General features: G+C 55.8%; 2 protein-coding genes across 3 annotated transcripts; one reads left to right on the top strand and one right to left on the bottom strand.

The window, feature by feature from the left end:
* Positions 1 to 1083: 1083 nt before the first annotated feature.
* On the bottom strand, positions 1084 to 8413 carry TADA3 (transcriptional adaptor 3). Of its 2 annotated transcripts, XM_040995153.1 has the most exons (9): positions 8131 to 8413; positions 6612 to 6844; positions 6245 to 6495; positions 6049 to 6154; positions 5159 to 5300; positions 4972 to 5075; positions 4643 to 4752; positions 3688 to 3873; positions 1086 to 1703 (listed from the first exon to the last, which is right to left on the bottom strand). In XM_040995153.1, exons 2-9 carry the CDS (start codon positions 6816 to 6818, stop codon positions 1511 to 1513), a joined length of 1299 nt encoding a protein of 432 aa, XP_040851087.1. In that variant the 5' UTR covers positions 6819 to 6844; positions 8131 to 8413; the 3' UTR covers positions 1086 to 1510. The 2 variants fall into 2 exon arrangements, with proteins under 2 accessions (XP_040851088.1, XP_040851087.1); XM_040995154.1 differs by lacking the exon at positions 3688 to 3873 and having other exon boundaries at positions 1084 to 1703.
* A 416-nt stretch (positions 8414 to 8829) lies between these two features.
* Positions 8830 to 19124, top strand: ARPC4 (actin related protein 2/3 complex subunit 4). The gene is made up of 6 exons (XM_040995158.1): positions 8830 to 8932; positions 10983 to 11101; positions 15027 to 15138; positions 16073 to 16168; positions 16955 to 17125; positions 18743 to 19124. The coding sequence occupies exons 1-6, from the start codon at positions 8930 to 8932 to the stop codon at positions 18746 to 18748; spliced, it is 507 nt and encodes a 168-aa protein (XP_040851092.1). The 5' UTR covers positions 8830 to 8929; the 3' UTR covers positions 18749 to 19124.
* The last annotated feature ends 90 nt before the right edge of the window (positions 19125 to 19214 follow it).

Genomic DNA, 19214 nt, shown 5'->3' on the forward strand with positions numbered 1-19214 from the left:
AGAAGTGGCATAGCTGGGTCTCAAACTAGTGCCCATACAGAACGTCGCACCGTAGGCGGTGACAGTCCATTTTGTCACAGCGTCAGCCCCCAAATCACCTTGTGTTACCCATGTCTGAGTTGCAGGTGACTAACTGCAAACCATAAAGCAGCACTTGTGGCCTGAAGTGAGGGGAGCTCAGCAGGACTTGCAGGGCCCCCGACACCCTCAGGACTTGGCCGTCTTTTCCATCTGCTTCTGCAAGCCAACTCTGTTCTCAGGCAGGGTACACAGACCCTGTGTGGGCCACATGTGACCCCGACTTGACCACTGATAACCTCTCCTCCTCTGGTACAGTTGTGGCCTCCCCTGCCCACTCCTTAATCAATCACAGCTGTTGGCGGCACTGAGCCTTGCTAAGCTGACCTTCACCCAGGCTTGCCAGTCCCAAGAAAACCACGTGAGGGGGAGGGGCCTTTGTACCCCTAGAGAGAGGGGCTCTGCTTCTATAAAGAAGCTTAGTTCATAGGTCACTTCCCCAGGGGACCACTCCCCTCCCCACTGCCTGGACCTCAACCTTCCCACGATAAATTGCCTGTTAAACCCTGACTAATCTGGGAATAGAAAAACTTGAGGTAGGGAAGAAGGGGGAGGGGAGAGAGTGCTTCAGGTAAGGGGCTGGGACCCAGCTCCCTAGCCCTGGCAGTGGAAGGGGGCTTGTGGGAGGCCTGGCCAGCCCCACCCCTCCCCACGCATGGCTGCTTGGTTTTCACACTCTCGCCCAGGTCTGGCTTAGAGAGGCAGGATGCACTGGTGAGTTGGAGCCTGCAGCAGGAGCCTCATTGCAATTGCTGAGGAGTGGGCTATGGATTCCAGCTCAGGCAGCAGGGCACGTGGGAAAGGGTTTAGCCCCTGTTCTCTCCTGCTCTGACTGTAAATGAGGAAGTACTAGACCCTGAATGCTGTGTCTCACTGCCACCCCACAGCTGGAGGGCAGCTGACCCTGGGGCAGGCCATGTGGAAACACCTGACTCCTGGTGGCCCTGCTGAGCTGTTAGATTGGCCAACCTTGATGGGCACCCTGCCAGGGCCACCAGGCCTTGGCAACATACTTTCTGCAACCTGTAGCCCACGTATCCTCACAGTTATTCCTGCATGAACAGAGAGTAGCCCTGGGCCCAAAGTTACCATGTGTGACCCCTGAACCCTGCCCCCCACAGGGAACACATTCAATGATGGGGGGGGGTCTCTTTTTTTTTTAAAACCACAGCAGTCGCTTTATCCTTAAATTTGCATTTTACAAAACCACAAGGGAGAAGTCTTTGGGGTGGGAGAGGTGGGGAGGGTCAGGGTAGAGAGGGAGGGGAGAAGGGGAAGGCAGAAGAACCAGAACAGATGCCCTGCCCCATTTCAGGGACCAAACAGGAAGTGGGCCTGAGGCCAGCCCAGCAGGGCTGAGTCCTGGCAGTAGAGCCTGTGGCCGCCTGAGAGTACTCCCAAGGAGGAAGACGCCCCAGCAGGTGGTAGGGCGTTACCCATCCAGCAGCTTCAGGATGCTCTCCCGCTCCTTCAGTGTCCGCCAGGCCTGGTCCTTCTCCTTCTTCGTGGGGGTCCGCTTCTTCTGCCGCGCGGCCATGATCTTGCGGAAGGCGTCCATGACCTCGTTGTCAGCCATGCGGACCCGCTGCCTCAGCTCCTGGCGGCTCACCTCCTCCTTGGCCAGCCTGTGGGGACCAGCAGCCATGTGCTGTGGCCAGCCCCTTCCCTGCCAGCCCAAGCCCACACACTGTCCACACTGGCACACCTGGGCCTATCATATGCTCATGACCCAAAATAGAAGTCATAATCCATGTTCCATGGCACTGTGTGCTGGGCACTATTGTATCTTCTTTCCAAGAGTAACTCAACTGGACCATGCATGGTGAGGAGAGAGGGCATGAAGAAGTCTCTACCCCTTGCTCTCCAGTGTGCCATTGAAGAACCCTCTGAAAAAAACCCAATCTCACAGTAGGGTTGGCACTGTGCTCCCATGGGCTAAGTCATCAGTTGCAGTGACAGCACCCCATTTTGGAGTGGTGGTTCCAGTCCTGGCTCCCCTGCTTCAGACCCAGCTCCCTGGGAAGGCAGTGGAGGATGGGTGACCCTCACGAGGTTTTAGGCTGCTGGCTTTGGCCCATAGCAGTCCCTGATCATGTGGCCACTTGCGGAGTGAACCAGTATATGGAAGATCTACGTCTCTGTTTCTCTTCCTGTCACTCTTACAAACAAATCTCTTTCAAAAAAAAAAAACTTATTTTTATTGGACAGGCAGATATACAGAGAGGAGGAGAGACAGAGAGGAAGAACTGTCTGTTGATTCACTCCCCAAGCTGCTGAACTGGCCAGAACTGAGTCAATCTGAAACCAGGAGCCCGGAGTCTCTTCCAGGTCTCCCACACGTGAGTGCAGGGTCCCAAGGCCTTGGGCTGTCCTGGACTGCTTTCCCAGGCCACAAGCAGGGAACTGGATGGGAAGCAGGGCTGCCGGGATTAGAACTGGTGCCCATACGGGATCCTGGCGCGTTCAAGGCAAGAACTTTAGCTGCTAGGCCACTGCACCAGGCTCCAAAGAAATCTTTTCTAAAAAAGAAAAGAAAGGCCAACGCCCTTCCACAGTGAGACAGACTTGTTGTGGCTGCCAGCTCCACTTCTGTACATCTTCTCTGCACATTATCATTTTAGATCAAGCTTCCATCTGCTGGTTTACTTCCCCAGGGACCACAATAGCCAGGGATGGACCAGGCAGAAACTGGGAGCAAGAGCTCCATCTGGGTCTCCCATGTGGGGGGCAGGGGCACAAGCACATGGCCCATCTCCCATGACCTTCCCAGATGCATGGCAGCTGGATGGGAAGTGGTGCGGTTAGGGCTTGGCCTGGTGCCCGGCTGTCAGATAAGAAGCAACAGCTCGCTCTGGAGGCCCTGGACTGCTTCCTGCTGCTCGGACATGAACAATGGCCCATACTTCTCTCTGCCCGCTCCCCTCGGTACCTCCTCTCATCTATTTTTTTCCCTTCTCACCCCTGAAAGGAACATGAACTGTAAGAAACACAGACTCAGGCTCAAGCTTCAGCTCGGCTCTTCACAGGGTGTGTAGCTTTCAGTGAACCTGAAGAATTCCAGCTCCCTGAGGGCTGGCTGGGGGACTGTGCGAGAGCAGGCAGCTACAGTCCCGACACACGCAGGTACTGCGCATGCACGTGCCTCCACACCTGTGTACTTGGCCGGGCGGTACCTGCAGATGGCCCATCCCTTTTCCCGCCTCTCCTCCTGCCCCCAGCGTAACAGGTGCTGAGAGAGGGGAATTCGAGGATGACACAGCGAGGAGCCTGTCTGGTTGCCTTGCCTTTCTGCCTCCCAGCAGGAGGGTGGTTCCCTCCAGATGCCTTGTGCAGTCCTGAAGGCACTGGGACTGAGTCCCTGGCTGCTTTCTGCTGAGGAGCCACAACTGTCAGAAATCCAGCCAGGGTTACTGGGACTGACCCAGCAGGGAGCTTCCAGCACTCATGTTCAGACACTCTCGGGCTGCAACACACCCATGGTGATGGCTACGACAGTAAACTTCATCTAGAGGCCCTCGAGTCAGTCGAGTGACTGCAGGTGCATGACACCTCGGCTTTGCTCTGCGGCCCAGGGGCCCCTCCTTGGCATGAGCTCCCCTCCACGCTTACCTCAGTAGGTCATGCTTCTTGGTGCGGTTGTGGGCACTGAGGGCCTTCAGCTCAGCCTGCCGTTTGCGCAGCTCGGCCAGGACCTCATCCTCCGAGTCCTCCGCGGGGCGGTCCTCAGACTCCAGGAGGCCCTGGGCAATCAGCTCCTCCTTGATGCGACTCTCCAGGGACTTGGTATGTGGCACGCTGGGGTGGGGGCGGGAGGGAGGACAAGACCCTCAGGCTCCAGGACACTGATGCCAGCCCTGGGGGAGGAGTCTGTCCCAGGCGCCTTTCTCTGTGTATCCAGATACAAAAATACAGACACAGGGCCAGCACATGACAAGGTGAGTAAAGCTGCCATGTGTAGCACTGGCAGCCCATAAGGGAGTCAGTTCAAGACCCAGCTGCTTCACTTCCCATCCAGCTCCCTGCTGATATGCCTGGGAAAGCAGGGAGGATGGCCACGTGCTTGAGACCCTGCACCCCTGTGGGGACCCGGAAGAAAACTGACTTGTGGCTTTGATCTGGCCCAGCCCTTGTGCTGGTCCTTTGGGGAGTGAACCAGATCTTTGTAACTCTGTCTTCCAAATAAATAAAATTCTTACTCTGTATCTATGGAGACACCCACACTAGGTCTGCGTGAACACAAGTGACAGAATCCACAGTGCAAAGGCTGAGAGGAACCTGCAACACCGCCAGGCTGCATGACACAGACGGCAGTCCATCCAGGCTGCCCCATCGCCGAGCCGCTGTTCTGCCAGGCTTTCCCGCACGTGCACACAAGTGTAACTGAGGTAAGAATGGATCACACCATCTGGACTGGGTCGCCCTAGCTTCCTGTCCGTGCATCAGCTGGGATGGCTCCCTCTTACGACAAACAGCTGCAAGTTACTTCACCACATGGACCTCTGACATGAGGCCCCCCCTGTCCCGTGGAGTGGGGTGTTGGGGTGGCTGGGGGCAGGACACTCACCTAAAGGGCTTGTTCTGGTTGCGGGGAGAGGTGCTTGCGCCATCAGCCCCTGACTCTTTGCCAGACATGTCAGGAATGGGGGAGTCCTCCATGGGGGAGATGATGTTTTCCTGGTAGGCCGCAGCAGCGGAGGGGAAGGTGCAGTTGTTCACCTGCTTGTGCCTCCAGGCTCTGAGCCTCTTTAGGAGCCAGCAATCTCCCATCACCCTCCCACCTGCTGCTGCCTGGAGATAGCCCTCCCTGAGGGACAGGGCACAGCTGCCTCCCTTTGGCACTGCTCCAGAAGAGCACAGGCTGCAGTGGTGGCTGCTCGGGGCGGGGGTGCTCACCTCCACCAGGGCCTGAAGCAGGCGCTGGGTGAGGGCACCGAAGGGGCACCCGTCTTCCGGCTGCTCGTGCTGGGCCTCTGACTTCTTCAGCAGGGCATCCACATCTGCAGCGGGCAGAGCAAGAGGGCAATGGGGTGGAATTCTGGGCACTCCATGTTGTTCTGGAGCGGGCAGGTTGAGGACCTACCTTTGGTGTCCAGCTCGGCCAGGGGCCCCACGAGGCCTTTCTTCTTGTCGGCAACAGCCGCCGCCCTGGCCCCATCTTTCTGTTCTTCTAGCAGGTCCTCCTGGGCCCAGCGCTGGGAGTAGTGCTTGCCCAGCGGGGGGATCTGTGGGAGGATAGCACAGGCCCTGAGCAGGGATGCGGCTCCCCTGTGCGCCTGGTACTGCCACGGAGCCGCTTGCTCATTCGCTTGCCTGTCTCGCCAGCCTGCAGTCCTGGTCAGGGCCAGTGCCGGGCATCGGAGGGATGGAGGAGACATACTATTCCTAGCTCAACAGACACGTGAAAAAGGAACACAGAGAAGACAATCCAGAAAAATCTGTCAAGGCACAGGTCATGGCTCTGTGCTCATACACACACTGTCTTGGGTTACAACCGCCGTCCAGGGAGAACTGGGGGGTTAGATGTGCATATGAGAGGAATTTCTCACTTTACTGCTTGAATTTTCGAGTACCTCTCCGGCAAGACTGCAAGCACAGCTGCTACAGCTAGGGCTGGGCCAGGCCTAAGCTGACAATTCCACCGGGGTCTTCGGTGTGGGTGGCAGGGTCTGTTTCAGCAGGGCAGCCTGGAAGCAGCCCTGTGGGATGTGCACATGACCACCTAATTTGCCTCCGGATGTTTGCTGTTTGGCTCAGATATGTGATATGGCAGTCGCGGGGAGACCTGCCTCCTGCCAGGTGACCCAGAGAGGCACCGTGGCAGAGGCAACATGTGGTCAGAGCTGGCCTGGGCCAGCTGGCCTGTGGGTAAGGCACACAAGGACCCACACCTGGCAGGCTGCTGTGTGGAACAGGTGCCCTGGGAATGGGGCTGAGGAAAGCGAGGAGGGTTGCCGGAGTCCAGAGTCCTACCTTGTAATGTTCAGCTTCATCTTCTGGTGGTTTCAGGAGCTCCTCCAACGTGCGCACCTCTTCACTAGTGATGTCGGCGCAGTAGGGCTCCACCGAGGCCCAGAACCTGCAAGGGGAAGGAGATCCCAAGTGGGGTCCCACATGAGCCCTGGCCCCTGCACCCCTCGTCCCCAGCGCCTCCCTTTCTGTCCAGAACCTGTTGGGGGCGTCATTCTTGGGGATCCGGGGCACGTCGACAGGGTCGTCAGTGAACTCGTACTCCTGGATCTTGGGCTGCAGGTTTTTGGACTTGGGCCGCCCGGGCCCGGGCCCAGGCCCATGCCCTGCCTTGCTTTCAAGTTTCTGCTTCTTGGGCTTGCCGTGCTTGGGGGGTGCGCCAAGCTCATGCTCCCGGCCCAGCTTCAGGAATCGCCGGTCACCTTTCTTATCCTGCCAGTCTGTGAGGATCTGCAGCAGGGCAAGGGCATTTCACGTCCCATGAGCCTGGCGTAGGGCTCCCTAACCCGGGGCCTTACCCGACACCCCGGCCCAGAGCCCACCAGCAGCCCCCTGTGGGCCATCACCTGGGTTTCGGCCTCGAGCACGCGCAGGCGCCGGCTGGCAGAGGAGAGCAGCGTCTCCAGCTCCAGCTGCAGTGTGTCCAGCTCCTCAATGCCAATGCCATCGTCCTCAGAGCGGGCCAGCACAGCCGTGTAGCGTGGGCAGACCTTTAGGTGGTCCACGGACTTGAAGTCGTGGAACTGCAGGGGGCAGTCCTTCAGCTCGCTCATGGCCCGGGGTGCGGGAGCCTGCGGAGCTGTGGAGGAGTGAGCCATGGGTGGAGGACGAACAGGCTAGAAGACACCTCACAGCTCTTTACAGCCAGGAACAGCTGGGCTTGACGAGCACCCACAGTGCACCCAGAGGGGCCCAGGGCAGCCTACCGTCTTATGCCCAGGAGCAAGAACCACTGGACCTTTCTTCTTTTTTTTAGATTTATTTTATTGGAAAGGCAGATGTACAGAATGAAGCAGAGATCCTCCAGCTGCTGGCTCACTCCCCAAATGGCCGCAGTGGCTGGAGCTGAGCTGATCCAAAGCCAGGATCTCTTCTAGGTCTCCTACGTGGAGGCAGGCTCCCAAGGCTTCGAAAGGCCATCTTCTACTGCTTTCCCAGGCCACAAGCAAGGTGCTGGATGGGAAGTGGAGCAGCCGGGACATGAATCAGCTCCCATATGGGATGCCAGTGTTTCAGGTGCCCAGCTGGGGCGGGACAGTGGCACAGTGGTCCAGCAGCTACCTGGAGCAGCAGACGGGAGTGCCTGGTTCAAGTCCTGATGCACCGCTTCTAATCCTGCTTACTGCTCACGTGACTGGGGAGGTAGCAGGGGACTGGGGACTGCCACCCACGTGGGAGACTCAGATGGGGTTTTTAGCTTCGACCTGTCACAGGCACTTGGGGAATGACAGAATCAGTGGGTGGAAGACAGAATAACAACAAAAAACAGAGAGAAGCCGACAATGTGGTGTAGTGTGTTAAGCAGCTGCCTGCATCCCATGTGGACACTGTTTGGGACTCCCAGCTGCTCCACTTCCCATCCAGCTGCCTCTTAATGCACCTGGGAAAGTGGTGGATGATGGCCCAACTGCCAGGACCCCTGAACCCACGTGGGAGAAACTCTTCTAGTTTTGTCCTGACCCAGCCACAGCTACCATGGCCACTGGGACAACTAGCCGATGGGAAGACTGGTCTAACTTTTCCTTTCATGTAAATATATCTCAAAACAAAACAAACCACAGCAAAGTGCAGGTGGTGTAACCACCACAGCACAGCCTCCTGTTGCCTCCCTAACCTGCCCGCTGCCTCAATGTTCCAGCCCCTCTCTGAATGCTGCCCCCCAGACTCCACCTTCTCCCCTTCTGTCTCCAAGAGTAGGTGGGCAGCCATACACACGCCCAGGGTTCAAGCCATCATCTACTTGAGGGGTCCCTAGACTCAGTCTTCCTTGTCTGGAACATGGGGCCACAAAAAGAAATCGTTTCCCTCCTCCATCCTCCCCCCCCAAATTCTGAACCCCTGCCAGGGGCTAACAGCAGTACCTACCTCCCTGGGGTGCTGTGAGGATTAAGAGACGAATCCCGACCAGAGCCCAGATTGGTGCCCGGACTGCCTACTGGCTAGCTCCACCCGCGGGTCGCCCCAGCGCCCCGCCTCGAAGGCCCCTTGTGCTCCACGAACCCCCTAGGGCCGCCTCTGCCCCCCACGAGCTCCTCACTGCAAACCCCCCCTCCTCGCCCGGGCTCGGAGCAACCGCCCCGGAACTGGCTGTGCTGGCCGCCTGCTGCGGGGGACTCGGGGGCGGGCGTGGGGTGCGGGCCTCGGAGCTGCCTGGAGCGCGGCCGGCGGGGGCGGGGCCCGGCGTCCGGGACCGGGGAGCCGCAGTCGGGCCCCGCCAAGCCCCGGGGCGGCAGGTGGGAGGGGCCCGGAGGCAGGATGGGGGCGCACGGCCGGAAGCAGCGTGGGCCTCCTCCGCCTCGGCTTGGCCTAATTTGGTGCCCAGCCTGAGGTCGGCCTGTACCATCGTCTGTCCGGGGGGACGCTGTAGCAGAGGCGAAGAGAAAAGGTGAAGGCATCCGCGGCAGTCAAACAGATGGTGTGAGGAGCTTGTACAGACAGCGGTAACTTCGACAGTTTGAAAACACCAAGACGATCCTAGCGGAAAAGAACGCCTTGAAGATACCAATGTCCCTCAGATTTTTCCTCCCTTCCCCCTTCAGGAGCATGATGGTATCGTCCGGAAGTCCTGGCGGGGACTGCGGCTGCGCTGCTGGAGAAAGGGCAGGCGTCGTCGCGGGGCTGGCCACTTCCGTACTTCCGCTTTCCGGCCCAGCCAGCGCCCGCGATGGTGAGGGACTCGGGCCCCCGGCCGGGGACCCCCTTTTTGTGCCTCACGCCTGTGGGTCTGGGGGGAGACATAGCTCTGCTGCGGATGGCCTGCAGCTGCGGGGTGCCGGGGATGTTGGGGACCCGAAGAGGGTGACAGAGGGAGGGAGGGGCGGGGGCCCGGGTGAGGAAGGGGCGAGTAGGAGAGACCCGCTGGTGGGGGGCGGCCTGGCGGACGGGCTACGGAGGCGGCTGGGGGTCGTCTTGGGTCATGGAGGAAGCCGGAAGTGGGCCTAGCGCGGGGGGAGCCCTGCGGGGTACGCTGGCGGCCTCGCGACCCCGCTTTGAAGGAGCGGGGCTTGCCCGTGGTGTGCGGGGTCCGGCGGGCTCCCCCGTTTCCTCGTCTCTCCAGCCTTGCCCTTTCCCTGTCTCTTTCGCCTCCCCCGGGGCCCGGCTATCCGGCCCTCCGTTGATGGATGGGGCGTCCCTGCTCCCCCTCTGCTTGGACCACCTGTGCCCGGTGAGGGCTCGGTCCGCCTCCCCAGGTCTCTTAGCAGGGTTCAGTGGACACCTTGAAGTTGGGCTGGGGTTCAAGGCTCCCCTCATTCCTGGCTTCTCTGTCTTGGCTCATTTTGCGTCTTCCTACCTCAGCTAGAAGATTGAACATTTTTTTCCTGGGCGAGAATGAGCTTCAGGTTTAGTGAAGTAGATATCTTTGTGAGAAGGCAGGTGTCATGGAACAGGCCACCCCCCCCCCCAAAGTCCCCCTTCGTGCTGATGGAAGCTGACAAACATTGCCCCGTTACTGCTGCGGAGATGGAGCTACCCCACCAAGTTAGCCCGGCCCTTGGCAGTGTCCCCTGTCTTCCGGTTGCAGAGCACCTCTTGGCTTGTCCTTGTTCCTGGGATTAGAGTTCACTTACATGTGTCACTACTTGTTTTCATTTGTTCCCCCTCCGCTGGGTGGACAGTTTCTTGGAAATTGTGGCAGCTGCCCCCTGCACCATCTCCCTCCAGAGCCAGTCGCGTCCCCAGCCACTGTCCAGGGCTCTTTGAAGAGCCTCCCTTCCGCCGGCTACCTCACTTGGGCCTCCCTCCATTCTCTGACCCTTAGGGCAGCCGCAGTTCTGTCACTTCCTCCGAAGAAAGCCCCAGTGATGGGGCCTTCCCACACCCAGAACAGAGTGCAACCCGTGCTCAACCTAGGATGTGTCTCATTCAGCAGCCCACAGTGCCTTTTGTGCTATTGTAACCTCAGTTGCATCTGTCGCCTGTCCATTCATTCAGGCATCCTACTGAACACGGTTGGGTGCTGAGCCAGCTGTGGCCAGTGGGCTGCGGCTAGACACACGTAATCTGCCAAAACGAAGACTCACTATCCGGAGGAGAGCCGTGCACTGAGATGGCTGAGTTCTCTTCCTTGTCACAAAGGGGAAGTTAGGCAGGGTCCGTGTGAGGAAGATGTGTGTGATGGTTGGGGCGCAGAGACACGAGCCCATGGCTGCAGGCGTGCAAGCCCCTGCCTCCCCTGGCACTGAGGGAGAACTTGGCTACCCCCAGGCACTGGCTGCAGTGCGCAGTAGGAGGTCTTTGCTTTTTTCCTCAGGGCCTGATTGGCCTGGTCCTGTTTCGGTGTCTGGTCAAGCCAGTGTCTCCTGCTGGAAGAGAGGCTGTGCAGTTTTTTCACCCTTGGTTTCAGGTCACAGCTGTCATCTCTGCCCCCTACCCGGTGGGGGGGGGGGGGTGGTGGCACACCAGCGCCTATATCCTTGCTGACTTAGTGCAGCTTGTGGGTGTCAGCCTCGGGGCTGTGTAGGGCTGCAGCCTTCTCTGTGGTGCCTCAGGCTGATCCACTGGGAGAATGGCCCCTTCACGCTTCTTGATGTCCGTAGCACCCTCTCCCACATCTGCAAGTGGCAGTCACCAGGCTAGAGTGGGACCAGAAGGCATCTCGAAGGCCTCCTCTGGTCGGGTCTGTTCTGTGTGGTGGATGGGGGCCAGGCAGCTCCAGGGGTGTGTGTGTGTACATTCGGTGATGGATTCTGATCTTGCCCTCGGGCCTTTTCCTGCAGACTGCCACGCTTCGCCCCTACCTGAGTGCCGTGCGGGCCACGCTGCAGGCTGCTCTCTGCCTGGAGAATTTCTCTTCCCAGGTGGTGGAACGACACAACAAGCCTGAGGTGGAAGTCAGGTAGTAATGCATGGGGATGGGTAAGGGGTTTAGTGCCCTGCTCTGGGGAGCCTGGGTCTGGAATTGTCAAAATAGCTGGACCTGATCAGAGTTGGGGAAATGGGGTCAGTGGGTTGGTGGGACGGAGCTCTGGGGAGAAGTTCCCTGGAGCCGGATTGCAGGATATCTTGGGCTGTGGGCAGTTTCCTGAGGTGCCGTCAGAGGCACTGGTAGCTTAGGATCAGGTGTGAGAATTTGATTAATGACATTTAAAAAATTATTTATTTGGGGGGCCTGATACTATATCTCAACTGGATAATCCTCCACCTCCCAAGTGCTGGGATCCCATGTAAGATTGATTCATTTGAAAAGTAGAGTTAGTCATTCATTATGTGAGACCGTAAGAATTGGGGGAGCCCCTTGGCTCTAAAGACTTGAGAGTAAATTGCTTGGAATTGATATACAGAGAGGAGGAGAGACAGAGAGGAAGATCGTCCAACCGATGATTCACTCCCCAAGCGGCCACAACAGCCGGTGCTGTGCCAATCTGAAGCCAGGAGCCAGGAACATCCATCTTCCACGGGTGCAGGGTCCCAAGGCCCTGGGCCGTCCTCAGCTGCTTTCCCAGGCCACAAGCAGGGAGCTGGATGGGAAGTGGGGCTGCTGGGATTAAAACCGGCGACCATTTGGGATCCTGGTACATTCAAGACGAGGACTTTATTTATTTTGTTTATTTATCTTTTACAATGTACGATGAAGGAATTGCAACATGGGGAACTTGAATAAAAATTTTTTAATGAAAGTTTTTTTAACTTTAAATAAACTTTACACTGGTTTATAGGAGTCGTCAGGTGTTTTTTGACTTGAAATTTCTGTAGGAAGAATGAAGATTAAATGTAGCAGTTGTATGATAGCTGTTTTCTAACACTGGAATTGGGCAGGGTCTGGCTGGACCTGGGCTCTTGCTCACCTTATGGAATTCTTTTGCTCTGGCTCTTTTGGGTATAGCTTCTTGCTTTGCTGTGTCTTCCTTTTCTTGTTTAATTTCTACCAACTGATAGCATAAACTGCTGAAAAAAATTAAAATGATGATTTAAAAAAATGACTATGCATGTATTGTTAAAGTACATCAGTAAAAGAAATACGTTAAAGCCTTTTGGTGCAGTCTTCCTGTCTGCAGAAATTGAAAGTCTAACTTTATTCACACCTTAAAGCAGTTCACAAATGAACCTAAGAAAAGAGTTTGAAGAAAAATAATGGGAATGGGAGTGTGTGCCTATAGGGAATGAAATCAAACTTAGTAAAGTTACCTGTGAGAGAAGGAAAAAAAAAAAGAAAGTTAGGGGACTGTGTGATGGCTCAGTGCCTAAATCCTTACCTTGCATGTCTGGGATCCCAAATGGGTGCCAGTTCCTGCCTCAGCTTCTCTATTTCCCATTCAGCTCCCTGCTTGTGGCCTAAGAAAGCAGTCGAGGAAGACCCAGGGCCTTGGGACCCTGCACCTGCAGGCCAGACACATGGAAGAAGCTCCTGGCTCCAGATTAGCTCAGCTCAGCTCTGGCCATTGCAGCCACTTGGGAAGTGAACCGGCAGATGGAAGATCTTTCTCTCGGTGTCTCTTTCTCTCTGTGCCTCTTTCTCTCTGTGCCTCCTCTCTGTAAATTTCCTTTTCCAGTAAAAATAAATGTTTCTTTTTTTTTTAAGATTTATTTTTTTTTAAAGATTTATTTAATTTTTATTGGAAAGGCAGATATACATAGAGAAGAGACAGAGAGGAAGATCTTCCGTCTGATTATTCACTCCCCAAGTGAGCGCAATGGTCAATGCTATGCTGATCCGAAGCCAGGAGCGTCTTCCGGGTCTCCCACGCAGGTGCAGGGTCCCAAAGCCTTGGGCCGTCCTCGACTGCTTTCCCGGGCCACAGGCAGGGAGCTGGATGGGAAGTGGGGCCACCGGGATTAGAACCGTCGCCCATATGGGATCCAGGGCGTGCAAGGCGAGGACCTTAACCACTGTGCCACCGCGCCGGGCCCAAGATTTATTTTATTTTTATTGGAAAGGTGGATATACAGAGAGGAGAGACAGAGAGGAAGATCTTCCATCCGATGATTCACTCCCCAAGTGAGCGCAACGGCTGATATTATGCCAATCCGAAGCCAGGAGCCTCTTCCGGGTCTCCCACGTGGGTGCAGGGTCCCAAAGCTCTGGGCCTTCCTCGACGGCTCTCCTGGGCCACAGGCAGGAAGCTGGATGGGAAGCGGAGTTGCCAGGATTAGAACCGGTGCCCATATGGGATCCGGGCGTGCAAGGTGAGGACCTTAACCACTTGCGTCGCCGTGCTGGGCCCAAATAAATGTTTCTTAAAAAGGAAGGAAAGTAGAGTTACACAGAGCAGGAGAGATGGAGAACTTTCCATCTGCTTGTTTAGTCCCCAAGTGGCTGCAACAGCCAGATCCTGTGCTGATCCAAAGCCAGGAGCCAGGAGCTTCTTCCTGGTTTCCCACACGGGTGCAGGGGCCCAGGTAGTTGGGTCATCTCTGTTGTTTTTGCATGCATGTTAATATGAAGCTAGAAAGGAAGTGGGGCAACGGGAGATGAACAGGTGCCCATACAGGATGCTAGCATTGCAGGTGAGGGCTTTACTAGCATGCCATACTGTCAGTATCTGCATATTTTACTTTTTTTTTGTCTTTTAGAGATTTATTTATTTTGTTGGAAAGTCAGACATACAGAGGAGAAACAGGAAGATTTTCCGTAGTTGATTCACTCCCTAAGTGGCCACAACAGCCAGAGCTGAGCTAGCCAGGAGCCAGGAGCTTCTTTTGGGTCTCCCAAGGGGGGGCAGAGTGTCAAGGCCTTGGACCATTCTCTACTGCTTTTCCAGGCCACAAGCAGGGAGCGGAATGGGAAGTGAATTAGCCAGGATTAGAACTGGTGCCCATGTGGGATACCGGCGTGCGCAAGGCAAGGACTTTAGTCACTAGGCTACTGTACCAGGCCCCTGCATACTTTTCTAATTTAAGGATCAAGAATTTTTTTTTTTTTCCAGTATGAACTCTCTTTCATAGTATTCCAGAAAGTCCTTGGAAAAAAATATATTTTTTAAGTACATAGGTATTATGTTTCTTTTGAAAAGCAGAGTAAAATGGAGGAGACCAAGACAGAGGCAGACCAAGATTTTCCATCTGCCAGTTTATCCCCCATGCCAATGTTAGGACAAGGACAGGCGGAAGCCAAGAGCCCAGAATGCCAGCTAGTCTCTCACATGGGTAGCATAGATCCTCATACTTGAGTCATCCATCACCAGCCTCCCACTCAGGGTCTGCAGAAGCAGGAAGCTAGATTGGGAGCCAGAGCTGGGATTGTAACCCCTGTGTGGGTTGGTGGTGTCTTAACCAGCATCTCAACCATTGGGCCAAATGCGGGCATTTCCTGGTGGTAGCAGCTCACACCGTGTGCTTAGATCCCACAGCAAGTCTCTGGAGGTGCAGAGACGTCCACTGTCCTAAACTGACTGAGGTGCCAGTGGTGAGTCGGCAAACCTTCTGGATTGGTGGTTAAAGGAGACCACTGTGGGCAGATGCCACCCTCATCTCCCAAGGCTTCGCTTGGGGTTTGTGGTCTTCAGTTGTTAAAATCAGCTCACTCTTGTCAAGTACACAGAATATGACAGCACACTGTCAGACACTTGACCCTTTTTGATCTCTCAGTTGTTGCCAGTGGGATAGGAATCAAAATTAAGATTCGGCAGGGCAGCTTGGCAAGGACGATGGCAGGCAAGGCTGCACTTCGAGGTCTTTTCGTCCCGACGCAGGGCTTGGGCACTGCCTGCCGTGGAACATGCTCACTGGCCTACAGCCCTGCCTGCTGGTGTTTTTTGGCCATGGTGATCTCCACGATCCTAGAATGCCCTAAGTGTTGTGTCCCCCTGCGACTGTGTTTGCAGGAGTAGCAAGGAGCTGCTGTTGCAGCCTGTCACCATCAGCAGGAATGAGAAGGAGAAGGTGCTCATCGAGGGCTCCATCAATTCTGTCCGGGTCAGCATTGCTGTCAAACAGGTGAGGCTACCTGTCCAGCAGGCGTCCCCACATTCCTGATTTGGGGGTGCAGGAATTCCACACTCTGCTTCCTAGAATGTATTCAGCAGGTGGTCTACCAGACTGAATGGTCAGTAGGGTAAAAGGGGACTCCAGTGCCATCTCGAGGGGCTCGCACTAGGCTAGAAGCAGGACCGGCGGTATCCAGGACTGGGGCTGGTTCGGTGTTGCCTTGCAGAGCTGCAGCTTAGGAACAGAGAGAACATGTGGTTGGGGAAGATAGCCACACTGTGAATGATTGGATTATGAGAGTCTCAGACTGAGATGCGGGGTTTGCTTCGGCACTGCTGCTTTCCCACGACCCTGTGTATCCTCCAAAGGGTGGCTTATCTGGTAGATGTTAAAAAATGGAATTACTTCCTTTTACTCAAATTTGTTTGCGATTTTATACCTTAAATGGGAAAGATACTTACCTGCTGTTGGAGAAGGGAACTAGAGACGGAGTGAGAGCAAAACAGGGCGTCTTAGCTCAGACTAGATACTGTTGTCTGTGGGGAGCCCTAAGCCTGAAGTCTGCTTTCATTGTTAAAGCCCCAAAGTAACAAGTGGTGGGCAAAATTCTCCCTTCAGGTATACAGAATTCAAAAGCAGAAGCTGTGGGGCTTGTTGCACGTTTGTTGCGGATACCCCAGGTGGTCCTGGTCGCTCACGGAAGGAGTGGCATGGAATGTGGGTGGCTGAGGGCTGTGTCACTGGAGCTGGCCTGTGCAGTGGGTGTGCCAAGACTGAGGTAGTGCCTCCACACGTGGGGCGAGACCCTGCCCTCAGCCTTCCTGTCGGGATGGCCGAGAGCTCCCAGCACAGCCATCACTGCTCCTGGCGAGCCCAGGTTGTGAGTTTGCTGACCCGGGATGTCAGCTGTAGGGACCCTGCTACTCCTGTGTTCTCTCACCAGGCTGATGAAATAGAGAAGATTCTGTGTCACAAGTTCATGCGCTTCATGATGATGCGGGCAGAGAACTTCTTTATCCTTCGAAGGAAACCAGTGGAGGTGAGGGCCCATGACCCCAGTGTTGGCAGGACCTTGGGTTCTGTCACTGTTCTAGAACTGGTCTCCTGGCTGCCAGAGCTGAGCACAGGGCTCAGCTTGGGGAGTAGAGTCTGCCTCCACTGGAAACGGCCCCACAAGGGAGAGGGGCTGCTCCTCCGGGCAGAAAGAATGTGGTGCAGTCGAACTCCTTACTAAGATGTGCCACCAATTCTGTTGTGGCTGCTCAGGGCCCCGGTTGACACTGGTGACTTGCTGCCAGCTTATGTGCTGGGATTCCCCTCCGACTGCCTGCCAGGTCAGCTTACACTATTTGTTCTCAGTGCCTGAGCCGATGCCGTCCCAGACTTGGTGTGAGCTGGCCGTGTGCCAGCTTCTCTCTCTGGTCTTGGATTTAATGTCAGGAATGACCCTGAACAGACACAGTTACTCATACACAGTGCTTTGCCCAAATAATAAAAGATACCAGATCCAACCTCTCACGGACTCTGTCTGGACCACACATTCTGCTACAGGAGTAGCTGCCTCCATAACAAGATTACAGATCCCTTGCGTCATTGACCGACGCTGACCACAAAGCTGTTTGGGCCATAGTCTTCCCAGTGAAGCCTTCCAGCTGCAGTGTCCCAGCAGGCTCTGCTGGCGGGGATGCAGAACGCACGCCCGGAGCTGAGAGGATGTGTGCCCCAGGAGCAGGTCACAGCCTTCTGGCAGCGTGCAGGTGGGGGACTTGGCGACTGGCGGCTGGTTGCCTGGTGCTGACTTGCGATGCTGCTGCCTCTCCCCCAGGGCTATGACATCAGCTTCCTGATCACCAACTTCCACACCGAGCAGATGTACAAGCACAAGCTGGTAGACTTTGTGATCCACTTCATGGAGGAGATCGACAAGGAGATTAGTGAGATGAAGCTGTCGGTCAATGCCCGGGCACGGATCGTGGCGGAGGAGTTCCTCAAGAACGTAAGGCCAGGGTGTCCTCATTTCCTGATGGCAGGGAAGGGGCACTTTAGCACCCACCACAAACCTGTTCCAGCAGCTGTTGGCGTCCCTGTGGCCTCTAGAATGTGTGGTGCGTGGCAGGTCCACCAGGGGCTGCGGGGACCCCTCTTGGAGCCTGCTGGGGTGTTTCCAGTTGCTGGGGATGTGTACCGCCAGCCAGGTCTCGTAAGGAGGGACCCGCAGAGCCTCAGCTGTGACAGTTCAGACCCCAGAAGTGAGTGAAGAACACACGGGAGCTTCTGCCTTAGTTCATCATGGCACACACTTCAGCATCTTTGATTTATTTGACCTGTTTTTCATTTCTAAAGTGCCTTAGCCCTCTGGATCCTTCTTAGATTGTTTGTGTCTTTCTAATCAGAAGGCGAGCAGTGCACTTGTTTACACTGAGGAGCCCATGGTGAAGCTGGTTTTATTTTATTTAGATGTTCGGGACTTGCCTTCCTTTTGGTTTGTTGACATGTTCCGCTCCGAGTTGACTGTGAGCCTTAGATGGTAACGTGGAGTATACTCCTGTCTCTGCATATGGCTCTGGCTCTGAAGGAGCCTGCATGCATGTCTAAAAATGGAAACTACACCCGCTGCCCGGGGGAGGGGCGGCGGTCAGCACACATGGTAGCTGCAGTCACTGTCGCACTGCATGCTCTGTGAACACCCGTGCAGCCCGCTCCACTGCAGGCTGCCTGGCTCGGGCAGTCCCCGCCCCTCAGCTGAGTAATGAGGAAGCTGTTGTAAGTAGGTTCCTTCCACAGGAGTTGACACTGCATGAGGGTACCAGAACCCTGGGCCTGCACCACAAGGCATCCAGTGGCAGCTGCGTGTCTAGCGTGGAGCTACCCAGAACACATAGAGCTGTTCCAGGTTCAGAGCTAAGGAAGCCTTTAACGCTCAGTCTCTGGATCAGGTGTCACCCCCATTTTGCTGCTGAGATTAGGGTTCTGGACATGAAGTCGCCTTCCCAGGGACCCTTGTCTGTTGGGACCTAGAGCATGTGGCTTTGTCTGTCTGCCAGCTCTCAGCCGGCAGCTGGGTGTCTGGCAGGGGCTGTAGCCTCAGTGGTGGCAGGGTGGTCTGATAGGCAGAGTCTGCAAGAGCCGTGAGCTGGATGGGCTTGGTGTATGTACCTCACCTGAATGGGCTTGGTGTATGCTGCACAGCTGTGCCCATGGTGGCCTCAGTTTCCAGTTTTCAAGAGAACTCTGAGGCCGTGTTTGTGCCTGGAGTCTCCCGAATTCAAGGTTGGCAGCTGATTCATGTTCTAAACATGGGTTGTGAGAAGCAGTGCTCGCTTGGAGCAGGGTTCAGCCACAGGCATTGGCCCACAAACTCCAAGGTTGTATAAATCACTCAGGGCTCTACTGGGCAGTACTGGTTGGACACAAAGCGCCCGCCTCCGACTCTTTCCACTGGGTCCTCAGCAGCCCAAGCCCTTTCCTGAGAGCCTCAGTTAGAAGGCTAGCTCGGCTCACAGGGGAAGATGCTGCCAGATGTCCTGCAGTCACAGCTGGCTGGCGACGTCCCAGCAGGACCCTCGGCACAGCTGGATAACCACCACTCACTGCCTTTTGGTTCTCTCAACAGTTTTAAGCTGTGTGGCTGAATCTCGTGGCCTCCCTCTCAGACTCCCTGTGTCTGCATGTGTCTGCGAAGGCGTCCTGAAGTCCTCCCCAGATGGCAGCGGCGATGGCAGCGGCAGCAGCGGGAAGCCAGTTGGGGGTGGGCGATAGGTGTGGGAGGGGGTGGTGTGCTTGCTAGCTGGGCAAGGAAGCAGTGGGCATGCCCAAAGGCTACACGTGCCTGGTCAGGCTAGCTTGTCACGTTCAGTCCCCTGGGCTGGGACGGGATTTTTTTTAAAGTCTGAAATTTAAACTCTGTGCTTGTAGGAGACTGTAACCTTTTTGTCTCTCTCTCTCTCTTTTTTTTTTTTTAACAAACACCCTCCACTGCGGTGGCTGTGACTGGTCCCAGTGATCGTACTTTATTGGTCGCCGTGGGTCTGGGCGGGCCTGGAGCCAAAGGCGATTGTTCTCCCCAGTAGCACCCCACGTGGTTC

Source organism: Ochotona curzoniae, unplaced genomic scaffold (assembly GCF_017591425.1).
Source record: "Ochotona curzoniae isolate NIBS_2020 unplaced genomic scaffold, NIBS_Ocur_1.0 contig_908, whole genome shotgun sequence".
Lineage (NCBI taxonomy): Eukaryota > Metazoa > Chordata > Mammalia > Lagomorpha > Ochotonidae > Ochotona > Ochotona curzoniae.

Excerpts from the sequence above, each read along its gene's own strand:
- TADA3 (XM_040995153.1), bottom strand. The coding sequence starts at position 6,818 with ATGAGCGAGCTGAAGGACTGCCCCCTGCAGTTCCACGACTTCAAGTCC. Across the intron at positions 6,496-6,611 it reads TGCTCGAGGCCGAAACCCAG|ATCCTCACAGACTGGCAGGA; the intron begins GTGATGGCCCAC and ends GCCCTGCTGCAG. Across the intron at positions 5,301-6,048 it reads ATGAAGCTGAACATTACAAG|ATCCCCCCGCTGGGCAAGCA; the intron begins GTAGGACTCTGG and ends ATCCTCCCACAG.
- ARPC4 (XM_040995158.1), top strand. Across the intron at positions 11,102-15,026 it reads AAGCCTGAGGTGGAAGTCAG|GAGTAGCAAGGAGCTGCTGT; the intron begins GTAGTAATGCAT and ends CTGTGTTTGCAG. Across the intron at positions 16,169-16,954 it reads TTCGAAGGAAACCAGTGGAG|GGCTATGACATCAGCTTCCT; the intron begins GTGAGGGCCCAT and ends CCTCTCCCCCAG.